Raw genomic sequence first — 14,937 nt, forward strand, 5'->3', positions numbered from 1 at the left:
GAGAAGTCAGCTATTGTGCTGCAAAAAATAAAAGCACAAGAAACCAAATGTGTTTCATTTCATATAGCATTTATACACGATTATCCTAAGATAATACACGGTAGGTATTATTTCAAAGCACGTCTCTTAATGCTTTCTGTTTTTACCACAATTAATACGTAAATAAACAGGCTGGTTTGTGCTTGAGAAAAGTGTTATGCAATAAAGTACACTTATTCATTATTATTATTAAACAACTTGAGGCAAGACTGAATAACACTCCCCCTCAAATACTTTCCCCCCACTTTGGCAGCGCGTTGTGATCCTTAAATTATGATTTTATTTCGAAGGTTGACCCCGGAAGTAGTTTATCTACATTGTTTTTTCCGACTCGACACCGTAGCAACGTCAATCCACTCTTGATGGGCCATCTTTGTGGACTTTTGTGGACTTCGTAGGCGCATTATGAAGACGTGACTGCCATGTTTTGAAAGAAATCGCCTATTTTAGAATTTGTAAAATGGGTAAAAGGGACAAAGGAGATCGGGGTGAGTTGCTAATGGCTGATACGGTTTAACCTAGCTAACAATAGCTGCTGGCTAACTGTGGCAAGCTAAAAACTGTTAAGCTACTGTGTATAGAAATTCTCATGTCCATGCTGGACAATTGCAAACCAAACTGTAGTTTTGAATATGCAGTCCATTAACGCCATCTTTGATAATGTGTTGCTAAAAGGGTAGCAGTTGTAGTGAAAGGGTCCAGGATGAACTGATATCTACGTGACTTATTGACTGAAATGCGTGTATAATAAGCACACTGTGTTATTAAAACACCCAGTACCTCTATGCTCTAATGTTAAAATGCCATACATACTTGCAAAAAGGACAGACCGTTAGAGAGCAGAACAAACAGTAGTAAAGGAATGCTATTGTTTGTATAGCAATAAAACATTTAATCTGTGGGTTTTAAGAAGAGTCATTATATACCATGATACATGTTAAAATTCTCCTGAATCACGAGAATTATGTTGATATATATCTGCTGTCAGTTATTTGTCCACCTCTACTACTGCAAATGTTTTCTAACGCATGCTGTTGGATTACAGACAAGAAGCCCAAAAAGCGTTCCTATGAGGAGGAAGAAGATGAAGAAGAGGTTGTGGGCGGCGAGTCTCAGCAGGCCATACCTGCTGCTGCAGGGAAACAAGTGGATGAGTCCAGTATAAAACTGGACGAGTATGGTGCCAAAGACTACCGTGCTCAGATGATGTTAAAGAATGATCACAATTCACGCCCCCTCTGGGTGGTAAGACATGTTTGAATGGTTGATTTCCTCACTTGAGACAGTTTACCAATTTGAAACTTGTGGCCCTCTTCCTGATTTTCACAATATTTTAACATATGTCTCTTCAATTTTTCTCTCCTCCAGGCTCCAGATGGTCACATCTTTCTGGAAGCCTTCTCACCAGTGTACAAATACGCCCAGGATTTCATGGTGGCCATTGCCGAACCAGTGTGCAGACCTAATCATGTCCATGAGTACAAGCTGACCGCTTATTCCCTGTATGCAGCTGTCAGTGTGGGGCTGCAGACCTCTGATATTGTGGAGTACCTGCAGAAACTCAGCAAGACCTCTGTACCTGATGGAATCATACAGTTCATTAAGGTCTGAATGAGAGCGGTTCTAGTTTTTCCAAATGTATTATTTTTATATTATGTCATGTGGTTGTTTAGTCACTGCGTTGCATCCCTCCTTCTCTCAGCTCTGCACAGTGAGCTATGGCAAAGTCAAGCTGGTGCTCAAGCACAACAGGTAACAACCATTTCTTCTGACTTCATATCATTAATCATCCTTTCAGTGCTCTTCTTAAACTGTGCTGCCTGTGTACCTTCAGGTATTTCGTTGAGAGTGCCTTCCCTGATGTGATCCAGCGCCTTCTGCAGGACAATGTTATCCGTGAATGTCGTCTCCGCACTGCAGACGGAGCAGACACTGAGCTCATTACAGAAGTCGTCCACAGCAAGTCAGCGGTATGACATACAATGTCTTGTTTTACTTACACGCAAACATAAAGTAATTTATTACTGTTTGAATTTTAAATAGTCCATGCTTTTAAGATTACGCTACCATCTAATTGGAAAGCGATAAGTTATGTTTTGGAAATAATCCTGTAGACGCGGAGGAGTTATAACTGTTGGCCTCTTACACACTCACAAATGTCCCTCTGTTTCTCTTTCTGACAGATTTCCAGGTCTACTGAGGAAAAGGGGGGTGCTTCCTCCTCACAGCAGCCCGACAATGGACAAAGTTCAACCCAGCCGGTCCCTGACGACATCTTCAGCTACTATGAGCAGATGGATAAAGAAGAGGAGGAGGAGGAAGAGACTCAAACTGTGTCTTTTGAGATCCGCCAGGTACACATCCAGTTCCTTTCCCTTTTCCCTTGTTTAACTACTGCATTACTGCACTTCATTCCAGCTATGTTTTTGGCTTTATTTCAGTACTGTGTTTAACTCATATTTGTATGCCCTACTCTGAGCTGTTCTTAATTTTTGATCTGATATAGGAGATGATTGAAGAGATTCAGAAGCGTTGTATTCAGCTGGAGTACCCCCTCCTAGCAGAGTATGACTTTCGCAACGATACAGTCAACCCAGACATCAACATAGACCTGAAGCCCACTGCTGTGTTGCGGCCCTACCAGGAAAAGAGCCTGCGCAAGATGTTTGGGAATGGACGTGCTCGGTCTGGGGTCATCGTGCTGCCCTGTGGTGAGACATCTGGTTAACTGCACATGGATTATCCAGTGACAAAACAGGAAGGACACCCCCAAGTATTTTATCATAAATAAAATACAGTCTTGAAATTGCAAAAGGGTATAATTTGAATATGAAATAATAAAGTGAAATGTTTTAAATATTTGCTTATCCCACATTTAACAAGGGATATACTCTTTACGTCTCTGACATCTCAATGTTGTGTCTCCCCTTTGCATTGCAGGAGCGGGCAAATCTCTGGTGGGTGTCACAGCGGCGTGCACGGTGCGTAAACGCTGCCTGGTGTTGGGGAACTCCTCAGTGTCAGTGGAGCAGTGGAAGGCTCAGTTCAAGATGTGGTCCACTATCGATGACTCTCAGATATGCCGCTTCACCTCGGATGCAAAGGACAAGCCCATTGGCTGTTCGGTGGCCATTAGCACCTACTCTATGCTGGGTCACACCACCAAGCGCTCCTGGGAGGCTGAGAGAGTCATGGAGTGGATGCGGAGTCAGGAGTGGGGACTCATTATCCTGGATGAGGTGCACACTATCCCCGGTGAGCTTGTATTGCACATCCGTTTTCCAGACGACTCGTTATTACCCTCCAATTATTATGATTCATAATAATTATTTTGAACTTTGTTAGAATACAAACACATGAAATTGACACGTCTACATGTTAACATAATAAAAAATCTGTGCATTCTCTATAGCCAAGATGTTCCGTCGAGTTCTGACCATCGTCCAGGCTCATTGCAAAATGGGGCTCACTGCCACACTGGTCAGGGAAGATGACAAGATTGTGGACTTGAACTTCCTCATCGGGCCGAAACTATTTGAGGCCAACTGGATGGAGTTGCAGAACAACGGCTACATTGCCAAAGTCCAGTGTGCAGAAGTGAGTCTTGCAGTATTACGCCATAAATTGAGATGAAGGGACGTGCATATCTTATTTATTATTAGTGTGTTCTTCTCTGTGGACTGTTGTGACTTGACCGATGTTGAGTGGGCATGTCATTAAAGTCTGACAGCTTGCAGAGTTGTGTGAATCCATTTGCAAAAAGTTGACAATTGAATAAATTAGACCAAATAAGTAATTCTTTATGAACAACGATATCTCAAAGAGCATAACGTTGTGGTTCTTTGATGTCGCTATAATCAAGTGAGGATGTTCCACATTGATAAAGCTGTCTGAGCAATGTGCCCATGTCTGCTCTCCAGGTGTGGTGCCCGATGTCTCCAGAGTTCTACAGAGAGTATGTGGCCATCAAGACGAAGAAGCGCATCCTGTTTTACACAATGAACCCCAATAAGTTCCGCGCTTGCCAATTTCTCATTCACTTCCACGAGCGCCGCAATGACAAGATTATTGTCTTTGCTGACAACGTGTTTGCCTTGAAGGAGTACGCCATTCGCCTCAACAAGTACGTTACTTGATTGATTGGTTCAGCAAATTGCCTGGTCAGATATGATTTCTTCGTGTTTTCAACGCTGCTCTCTCATTTTCCTTTCAAGGCCTTACATCTATGGTCCAACCTCTCAAGGGGAACGAATGCAGATTTTACAGAACTTCAAACACAACCCCAAGATCAACACCATTTTCATTTCCAAGGTAGACAATCCATCTATTTTTGATTTACTGTATGTATTATCTATGGGCTGCACTCATTCAACCACCATGTGCCCCCTTGTGGCCACTAGGAGGCATACCACTGATTCAAGACCACTAACTGGCAGCCAGACATTTACCCTATTCTGAAACAAATGATGGAAAATCAGAAACATATTTTTTTCCTTTGACAAAACCTTTAATGCAAACGTGCACAGTGATACAGTGGGGAAATGTTGTCTGTGAATTTGTACTATTCCTTCTACCAAACAGGTTGGCGACACCTCATTTGACTTGCCAGAAGCCAATGTTCTGATCCAGATCTCCTCTCATGGTGGATCACGCAGACAGGAGGCCCAGAGGCTTGGCCGAGTCTTACGAGCCAAGAAAGGTCTGTCTGTAAATAAACTCTTTGACCGTTTGCCGATACAGAACACATGCTGATGTAGCTTTTTTTGTCTGCATCATCTCTCTCCTTGTTTAGGAATGGTAGCGGAGGAGTACAACGCATACTTCTACTCACTGGTGTCCCAGGACACCCAGGAGATGGCTTACTCCACCAAGAGGCAGAGGTTCCTGGTGGACCAAGGTTACAGCTTTAAGGTGTGTTCACCCCTGCAGCATTATGTCAGCTCCACACAGTTTCACCTTATTTGCTTCTCCCCCCAGAATTGCACTGGAGAAGTAAATGTAACTATTTCTTGAATGTATGTGTGACAAATTCTCCCAGGACAAATGGGGAAATGTTTAGTAATTAAAATGATTAGCATTATTTGCTTGATCTTCATTAATGTGTGACTCATTCTTGTTCCAAAATCCAATTTCTATGTTGTCATGTTCCCCTTCTTTCATAGGTGATCACAAAGTTGGCAGGTATGGAAGAAGAGGACTTAATGTTCTCTTCAAGAGACGAGCAACAGCAGCTGCTTCAGAAGGTCCTAGCTGCTTCAGACCTGGATGCTGAGGAGGAAGTGGTGGCAGGGGAGATTGGCGGGCGACCACAGGTGAGGAGAAGCACATACACGCACAACAGCCTTTTCATTGTGCTATTGTATATTACAATATAGCCCTGCTTGTTTTCTCTCCCCCTGCTTCCTTATCAGTTCTCAAGGCGACCGGGCACCATGAGCTCCATGTCGGGTGCAGACGATGCCGTCTACATGGAATATCAGAGTCGAGGCAAATCCTCAATATTTGGCAAGAACATTCATCCACTCTTCAAGCGCTTCAGGAAGTAGACGCACTGACTCCAACCCTGACACTTAAAGACAGACTCGGTCATAGCAAGGCAACAGGACAAAGTTGGGGCGCAGTAGTGTATACTGAGGTTAACCATCAGGCTACAAGTAGCAGGTTCACATAGTCCAGCTGGTCTGGAGAACAGAGCAATGACTGGAGGTAACCTAAATATCATCTGGATAGGTGACGTTAGCTCTGTGTTTCTTATCTGCTGTTGGTGTGTGCTACATTTTACACGTTAAACATCCCAATTTAAACCCACATATTCATGGGACAATAATCTGTCCTTGATGTTAGTTTTCATTAATATGTTTTCATCTGGATTTCCATCTTAAAATGTTGCTAAAAATGTTTTGTAAAATAATTGAAAAATGCTCCTTGTGTTCTGTTTTTGTGTGATTTTTTTTTTTGCAAATTTGTTTACATTTGTAAATGCAAGAGGCTGAAAAGATTGTTAATCTCCTTAAAAAAAATATGACTTGTCTGTTATATCCTGTGGTGTATAACAGACAAATGAATTGTAAAATAGAGCATAAATAGTTAAACTAATCTGTTCCTGCCAGTAATCAATAGTGACTCCAGGTTATACATCACAATACACATATTTATTTTAATCTGCTTGAGTAAGGAAAGTGTAGCCGCAAGGTTCCCCCCCCCCCCTTGAAATCTTTATTTGTGCCTGGCACCAGTAAAAGCTGGGGTAGAGAGGGGTTGGGGGTCTACTTCCTCTGCTTTTGGATGACTTGAAGACATTCCAAAAACAACATCCAGCCTGGTGCCTTGTGCAAGCTGCCAAAGTGGTGAGTGTGGGAAAATACCCACCTCTACCCAGCCGCCCTTTGCTATACCACAGGAAACCGTATACGTGTCTGAATAGCCCTTTCTCTGGTCTAATCCTGGTTTTGTGTCCTCTGGACGGAAGAGAAAAAGGAAAACATGTCGATTTGAATGCTTTTTGAGACGAGGAAGGGAGAGACAGAAGGACAGGGGGAAAAAACAGCTTATGAAAACTGCCAATTAATATCCTAATAATGTATGCATATAGTAACTTGTGATTGTCTTCTTCTAAGAAGATAGTTGATTAATTCAGAATGTTAATTGATCAGCAAAATCTCAATCATGAAGTTGAAAAGTGTAGCCTGGCGTGAGATCTCTCTGAATAAGGTGCAAAATCTTTCCTGAACTCCCCTCTAACCTGGAAAGCTTCAAGAGAAATGTTCCACACATACATCTCTGTGAGCTCCAGACGTGGGTAACTGCAATCTGTCTCCACGGAATGCATACAGTCTCAGCATTTCTCAAAATATCAGCGTTAAACATTAACAAACCAGGGAGCGCTTATAGGCGTAACACGGCGAATGATTTGTGAAATCACCTCTCTGAATATGGATGTGCACGAGCGAGACGGGGAGGGCTCTTCCTTGGTTGTGTGATCAATGCTAATATACAATAATGTGACTTTACACATGCATGTGTATTCAGTGTGTGTGTGTGTGTGTGTCGGAGGGGGGGCTGATTGATCGGTGTGATGTAACTGTTGTGGCACGTTGAGACGCACTCCTTTCCCAATGAAAGAATGAACCCAGCAGCGTTTGGGGGGATACGCCCACACCCGAATACAGAGTTATCCCTCCCTTCTTCCGAAGCGAACATCCAATCCTCTTCCACTTCTGAGGTTGTACAAGCAAGACTTACAAAAGGTCCCACGATACAATCCCAACTAACCTTACATTACCCAACAGAGAGGACAGCGTTTGCATGTGCCAGGGAACATGCATGTGCAGATGTGAACGTCGCCAGGGTTTAGACTTTGCAAATCGAGAGAGGGCACGGAAACAAATGATGGCACTCCTGAATCATTTCACGACAGCATGTTGGAAGAGTTTTCAAGGCGACCGGTTCAATAGGCAGCTGTTCTTCGTTTTACGCGCCTTGCATAAGTCAGCAGCCAGCGAGGCTTTTGGGCTCTCCTCGGCTGGAGAAGAGGCCATGCCTGAAAGGTTGATCACACCGGCGGATGTCGTCGGTGAGAAAACCCGAATCATGAGCCTGAAGGAGATGCCCGGACCCAGCACCCTAGCCAACCTGATCGAGTTCTTCTGGAGAGATGGGTTCAGCAGAATTCATGAAATTCAGGTAATGGTGTCCATATATAACGTGTGGCAGCGAGCCTTTATATTCTCATCGTCAGCCAGATTTACCACCTATGCGTAAAATGGCACAGACAGTCGCGCTCAGGCGCACCTGGAGTTTAGTCACTGATCAGCTTTCCACACCAGGGTACGAGTTTTGCATCCAAGTGAGTTACGTGAGTCACTGAATGTGTTCTCTCCATTACAAGATGCAGCAGATAATCTTATCAAATATAATCTTTGCATTCAGTCGGTAGAGAAAAAGCTTTAAAAAGCTTTTTTTTTTAAAGTAGGATGGAAATGAGCAAATTAGACAAATCTATAGGTGTCAATCAGCACGAAATCCAACAAAAGATAACAGAAAATAAGTGCCTGCTTTGTTATCTTCACTATGATTATACTGTTGACCAAGACAAGTACTCATGTTCCTCTTGTGTTGAATTGAAGAGTGTAAGGTCAGATAAACACCCCTCTTCCTTTTATTTTCCTTTAAAAATGAGCATCATCAGTGCAGCCATGAGAACATTATCACTGAAATATTGATATCCACTCATACTGTCACAACATTCAGAAAGATAATGCCGGTGTCTTTGTTGGTGGACAAATAAAGATTTAGGTAAGGCCATTGTTACAGATTGATTGAGATCTATCTCAGATCTATCTGAGCCAGTACATATATATTGTTACTGTACATTTTGATTTTTATAAAGAATGTGTCAGTCTAGTAGAGTGAAAGTAGTCCTGGATTTTTCTCAGAATTGTCCCTAAAATAAATAAATGTGTCTACTAACCAATTTGTGGCACCACTGCTTTATAGATGGAACACAGGAAGAAGTATGGCAAAATCTTCAAATCCCATTTTGGGCCCCAGCTGGTGGTCTCGGTGGCAGATCGTGACCTGGTGGCTGAGGTGCTGAGGGCCGAGGGCGTAGCCCCTCAGAGAGCTAACATGGAGTCCTGGAAGGAGTACAGAGACATGAGGGGCCGGTCCACTGGCCTCATCTCGGCGTGAGTCCCCCTTTTCAAACTTTGACCTTTGAGTCTAGACAAGGACCTCCTGAAAATAATGATTTGGGGGTTAACAGGATATTCACTTTCCATATGTAGATGGGCACAGCACATAACTTGGTGTTCAGGCTACATTTCCAGGCTTAACGTCTACTAAACATGCCCTGCTTTTGTATCTACGGATTCATTTTGCATCAATTTGGCAATTTTCCACAGCTTCGCCACCATAATTCCTTACAAAAGACAAAGCTATTAAGTGTCTGTGAATGTCTTACATTACAATAATCCACGGGAATGCCAAACATTCACCTTGTCTCTTGTGTCGTGTTCTCCAGTGAGGGAGACGACTGGCTGAAGATGCGGAGCGTGCTCCGGCAGCTGATCATGCGTCCCCGTGATGTAGGGGTGTTCTCTGATGACGTGAACCAAGTGGTAGATGACCTCGTCGAGAGAGTTTGTATACTGCGCACCGAGGACTCCGATGGAGCAACTGTCCTCAATGTGAATGACCTCTTCTTCAAATATGCCATGGAAGGTTTGTAAAGACCCTGCAAAGGGTGTTTGTGAATGAACTGGATGTGGAGCATGGTCGATTTGAAAAGGATAGTGCATGTGTGGTTTAGATCAGGGGTTAAGGGGATTTGTGAGGCCTTAAGGGAAGACTAAAGGTATGCAGGAAGAGGAGATAGCAGAAATAAAATAGGCAAACAGTGTGCACGATGTGATGTTCCTGTGTGTCACACTCCAGATACACTTAAGGAACATGTGATGGCGAGGAATCCTTGCAACCGAAGAAACAAGATCCTTCAAACTCTCTCTCCCGCTTCCTTTACCTTTTGCCCTTGCAGGTGTGGCAGCCATTTTGTATGAGTCCCGACTAGGCTGTTTGGAAAATGACATCCCCCAGGAAACCCAAGACTACATCAGTGCGCTGCACCTCATGTTCAGCTCCTTCAAGACAACCATGTATGCCGGGGCGATCCCCAAGTGGCTCCGACCTGTCATCCCCAAACCATGGGAGGAGTTCTGTCACTCCTGGGATGGCCTCTTCAATTTCAGTAAGTGTTCAATTCCTGACCATAGGGTCACGTGAGCAAGCCTTTACTTGTATCTGTCTGCAGTAACTAGAGTACATTCATGTTAACAGGGTATTCCAACAACTTAGGACTCAGTAAGACTTAGTAGGATGTAGATATATTGTTCTGGTTTAGTGTCGTGAGGGTCAAAGATCCAAAACACTGGTGCTGTGGAGGCTTTGTTACACATTTGGAGTCTCCAAGCCTAAAAGCCAGTCCCTGAACCCCAACGCTATCACCAGGAGTTTAACAGTCAAAAAAAAAAGGAGCCACAGAATACATTATACTAGTGTTTTCTAAGACTCAAACTCTACGCATTGGCAAAATTGTTGCATCATCCATAAAACAGTTTGAACAGAGAGATAAATGAACTAAAGTCGCACGGAAATGTTTCCAGAATGGCTTCGTCCAAAGATCATTATAAAACCGTTTCAATGCGTAAACATGTTGGATAATAGCTTCTCAAGGGTACTTTTTTAACAATGCAAGACAGTACAGCTTGGGTTTGGTTAACTTTTTGGGATAAATAGCCTGGCATCAATAGAAAGGAATGTTGATTTGCATATAAATCCCTGTCTCTTGTGCCCTGGGTTTGTGGGAGTATGTGGTCCCCATGTTACATAACCTATTCCTTTCTTTCACTACTCTCTTTACACCCCCCCCCCCCCCCCCCCCATTCATCCCACCTTCTGTATGATCGCAGGCCGTTTACACGTTGATAAGAGGCTCGCAGAGATCGAGGCCCAGCTGGAGCGGGGAGAGGAGGTGAAGGGGGGAGTACTCTCACATTTGCTCATTACCAAGGAGATGAGCATGGAGGAGATCTACGCCAATTTAACGGAGATGCTACTGGCTGGGGTCGACACGGTGTGTGTGCATGTCTGTGTTAAAGGATATGTGCAGAGAGGGGTTTGGTGGGGTGTGTGTGTGTGAGATGTGTGAGATGTGTGTGTGAGTGTGTGTGTGTGTTTGAGTCAGTCTTGAGTTTCAAGGGTTGGGTTTCTGGCGCCACATCCGTGCCTGTGTGGCTGTGCCAGCGTCGGGTCAGAACAGTGAATCGGGAGGTTACACAGTATCCCACTGACAAACTTGTTCTCACTCAGATTTAGTTTCTTGTCATTGTTTCATCCACACAGTGGGAGCCTTTGTCTTTTTTGTCTCCTCCATTAGACATCTGTGCTGTGTGTTCCACATTACAAGACTTTTGGTTAAATGTCATTGAAGAATCATTCAACAATTCTCAAACAGACAAACAGTTAAAGACAAACGGATTTGAAATTAAACTCCAAATATTCCTGAGACGAGAAAATGTGTTGCCTGATAATGCACGATACCCACTAAGAATGATTTCCCAACTGTTTATACTTGTCTGGTATGCGTGTGTGCATTGTGTACACTGTGTGCACATGTGCACAGTTACTGCCTAATTTGTTTGGGGTACTGTCAGATTAATGATAATTAAGGGTGTAGAGTGTTTTGTTCTGAGCTGGGAGCCACGGGATAAAAGGGTGTGTGTGTTTTTGTTGAACTTGTTGCAACGGCCACGTCCCGGTAGGGGGTGGACTTAGCTGAGCCATTACCTGACCCCGTGATGCATTTCTCTTTACTCGGCACACACAAGAGCTGTCAAGACATATTAGCCACAGCCAGAGTTATAGCACAGACTGGGCAGAGGTGAGATGGGGGGGGATATGGGGGGGCTGAGAAAGAGGGACGCCGTCATGAAACGGCAAATGTTGGGGAGCTGGCGTCATAAGGGGGGGGTGGGGGGATGAAGAAGAGTTGGGTGCATGATGGATGTTAGAGATGAAGAAGTGAAGATGTGTTCGATAGAGAGGCCTAAGCCGTGTAGAGCTGTTGGATGTTTGGATGAGCTTTTGTCATATGATTCCCCCCCCGGCTTTGTCTGAGGTGTTGCCAGCATCTGTCCCAGTCGAGGATGATTAGTTGCAAGTCGGTGAGATGAGGAGCCGGTCATGACAGAGTTGGAAGGGAGAATCTGAGGAAGAGAGGGGGGAAGAGTGAGCTGGGAGACAGAACAGCGAGAAGGATGGTGGGGCTTATACAAGGATAACTCTTTTGATCATTCATTAGTACTATTGACCTTTGACTGATCTCTGTGTGATGTTGGCAAAAACAAGGCTGCAACTCTGATAAGCAGTATATGTCATGAAATGCATGGTTGGAAAAGTGAGGAGGACGGGCGGGAAGTTAGGCACGATGCCAGGAAAAGCAGTAGGATGTGGGAAATGCATACAGTATAGTCAAAAAAGGTATGACGTATGAGTACAGGATAGATGACACCTATTTTCATATAATTTGCTTATTTGCCCACATCATTGAGATTAAATGATCAGGGACGTGTGAGTCAGAAAACTTGGGACGGTTGAGAACAGAGTATGAGATAACATACATCAGTTGGTGGGACGGTCTTAAAAAAGGAAAGAGGAAATGATAATGATCAGGGTGTGTCTGATGGCAGAGGGGAAGTACAAGATGTCGGAGAGCAACAGCGAGATTAAAGAAATAGAGCAAGGTGGGACTAGTTTAAAATTCCATTCGATTCCTGTGATGCGCTAATCAACTGGGATGTAAACCGCACACTGCAATGCCACTGTTGTTTAAGTGTGGAACAACTGAGTGCATTCAATCAAGGTTGAATTGCAGCAGAAGGGTCAGTGATGTAAAACGAGGGATAAAAGGCTGGGAGTGCAGCTGGTGGAGTGGGTTTGAGTGTCTGCTCAGCACGTGGAAGTCGCCCCCTCTCCCCTCAAAGCCCCCCACGGTCTCCTAACACTTATGCAACATAGAAACTCTTATATCAGCTTGCATTGCAGGCAAACATGTTGCAAAACATCGGGAACAAAAGGCACAATCCCCACAGAGATTTAATTCAAGAGCCAATGAACAAAACTATAAAAGACTTCTGCATACCACAAATAAAAGAAACCCCATTTCTATTCTCCTAGACGTCCTTCACCCTTTCCTGGGCCAGCTACCTGTTAGCAAAGCACCCTCATGTACAGCAGCAAATCTATACAGAAGTGAAGAGGACTCTGGGACCTGGAGCAGTCGCCACAGCCGACGATGTCCCTCGTCTGCCTCTCATCAGAGGGCTAGTCAAAGAGACACTCAGGTGCAGAATGCATGGATAGTTCTACTCCTTTTAAGGCTTTTCTTTTTCTTTGTAGATGTTGATGTTTGAAACAACTCAGCGATAGTTTAGTAAGCTTTGACTTCATTCAATATGTTCACATGAGTATTTTCCATTCCTTCATTATCTTTCTCTGTGTGTGGCTTTCACTGTTGTGGTTATCTTAAACTCAAACTTTGTCAGAAGATGAATGTAAAGTGCGGTTGAATAACAGTCTGTGTCCCCCCCCCCCCCCCCACCCGGGAGCAGGCTTTTTCCAGTTCTCCCTGGCAACGGAAGGATTACCCAGGATGACTTGGTGGTGGGCGGATACTTAATTCCCAAAGGGGTAAGACGAATGATGGCACATAATACATGCGAGTCATCTAGTGTGTGCATGTGCTTCAGAAACATTACAGTGGGAGCAGATGTAACGTGATCCTACATTACTCATGTCTCTCCTCCTCTCTCTCGTACACGTGCACGTACAATAGCCCAGCTGTTTTCATTACGCAACTGACGGGGTTTGTTTTCCCACTTCGTTAGACTCAGTTGGCCCTTTGTCACTACTCCACATCTTTCGAGGAAGAGAACTTTGCAGAGGCCTCAGACTTCAGACCGGAGCGCTGGATACGGAAAGATTCTACAGATCGCGTCGACAACTTTGGCTCGATTCCCTTTGGCTACGGCATCAGGAGCTGCATCGGCAAGAGAGTAGCAGAGTTAGAGATGCATCTAGCTCTAGCACGGGTAGGAGATGAATCACTTTTTTAGCCACACAAACTATGTCATCTAAAATACCTGTAAATATATCCACTTGTATGAATACAGTTCTTATATTGTGTCATGCAGACAACTGTGCCCACCCCGCATGAGACAGCATCAATTCATATAAGCCAGATCTAGAACTAACTAGAACAACCATCTTAATCAGATCCTCAGACCTTTATTTTCCATGACAAAAACATATACTATATACAACTTGAGTAAATACCAATTGCAGTTTTTATCAAGCTTTTGAGACAAATGCATAATTAAACAATATGTCAGAGTTTTGTCAATGCATGTACATTTTTTTTAAACTTGTTTTCTACGTCTCGTTAATCACAAAGAGGAGGTGTCTAAGCTGGCAGTTGTGCTACTAAAGATGTTTGGCTTCAAGATAAACACATATAAAAGTAATCATAGACAATGTGTCATAGCCTCTGACATTTCTTTTGCTCCTACTGCAGCTCATTCAAAGGTTCCACATTGGCATGTCTCCTCTCACTGCTGATGTCAACGCAAAAACCCACGGCCTGCTCTGCCCTGCGGCCCCAATCCACCTGCAGTTCACCGACAGGGAAAATTAGACTCGGACTCATCTCCATCTACTGTACTGTATGTTTTTAAAGCACTGATTCATTATTAGGTTTTTTTTAAATACACTGCTTGTAGTACATCTTCCACTGATACTTTACTCAGGCAAGAAATGTGGCTCACCTTCTAACAAATACAAGGTGATGGTGAGATGCGCCCTAGGGAATCTGTACCATGCCCAAGCATGATTGAATTCAGTTTGTTTGACTAGTGTGAGTGCTTTGTGCTTAGGCCCGGTTGCACCTGGAGCAATGTGAGTGCAGGCAGGCAGTGGACAGGGCATGGGGGACAACCGTGCTGAGGCATGGTATGGATCAACTGACCTTAGTGTGAGTGTGGACAAGAGTACACAACAAGTACTGGACCAGTAATGTAAAGGTAAAAGCTGTTCTTGGAGGTATATTATGTGTATGTAGTGGAAGCTGCTGCAGTTTGGACTGTTAGTCCTTTCATTTATTCTATACAAAATAACAAGTGGAAAAATGAACTGTAATCAATTCTCAAACCGCATCCTTTTATATTAATGTGCATAGATGTATGTATTGTGTGCACACACATACGTAATCACCCCGTTTCCTTCCTAAGTTTGGTAAAGCAATTCACTGAAAATGTTGAAGGGCATGAATGTACTGAAAATTAGCTG

The 14,937-nt window shown here is 43.8% G+C and overlaps 2 protein-coding genes across 2 annotated transcripts; both read left to right on the forward strand.

Annotated features, from left to right (window-relative positions):
• The first annotated feature begins 374 nt into the window (after positions 1-374).
• On the forward strand, positions 375-5,969 carry ercc3 (excision repair cross-complementation group 3). The gene is made up of 15 exons (XM_084014694.1): positions 375-527; positions 1,085-1,284; positions 1,408-1,644; positions 1,742-1,791; positions 1,874-2,009; positions 2,223-2,393; positions 2,546-2,750; positions 2,980-3,294; positions 3,452-3,636; positions 3,960-4,162; positions 4,254-4,350; positions 4,621-4,738; positions 4,832-4,950; positions 5,202-5,351; positions 5,451-5,969. Exons 1-15 carry the CDS (start codon positions 500-502, stop codon positions 5,583-5,585), a joined length of 2,349 nt encoding a protein of 782 aa, XP_083870820.1. The 5' UTR covers positions 375-499; the 3' UTR covers positions 5,586-5,969.
• A 1,375-nt stretch (positions 5,970-7,344) lies between these two features.
• Positions 7,345-14,503, forward strand: cyp27c1 (cytochrome P450, family 27, subfamily C, polypeptide 1; the record flags this gene model as incomplete). Its single annotated transcript, XM_084014746.1, has 9 exons — positions 7,345-7,722; positions 8,536-8,726; positions 9,062-9,261; positions 9,575-9,784; positions 10,506-10,669; positions 12,772-12,938; positions 13,206-13,284; positions 13,482-13,685; positions 14,168-14,503. The coding sequence occupies 9 exons, from the start codon at positions 7,345-7,347 to the stop codon at positions 14,285-14,287; spliced, it is 1,713 nt and encodes a 570-aa protein (XP_083870872.1). The 3' UTR covers positions 14,288-14,503.
• Positions 14,504-14,937: the final 434 nt, after the last annotated feature.

Source organism: Eutrigla gurnardus (assembly GCF_963514095.1).
Source record: "Eutrigla gurnardus genome assembly, chromosome: 1".
In the NCBI taxonomy this organism is placed as follows: Eukaryota; Metazoa; Chordata; class Actinopteri; order Perciformes; family Triglidae; genus Eutrigla; species Eutrigla gurnardus.

Excerpts from the sequence above, each read along its gene's own strand:
- ercc3 (XM_084014694.1), top strand. The coding sequence starts at position 500 with ATGGGTAAAAGGGACAAAGGAGATCGGG. Across the intron at positions 528-1,084 it reads AAGGGACAAAGGAGATCGGG|ACAAGAAGCCCAAAAAGCGT; the intron begins GTGAGTTGCTAA and ends GTTGGATTACAG. Across the intron at positions 1,285-1,407 it reads ATTCACGCCCCCTCTGGGTG|GCTCCAGATGGTCACATCTT; the intron begins GTAAGACATGTT and ends TCTCTCCTCCAG.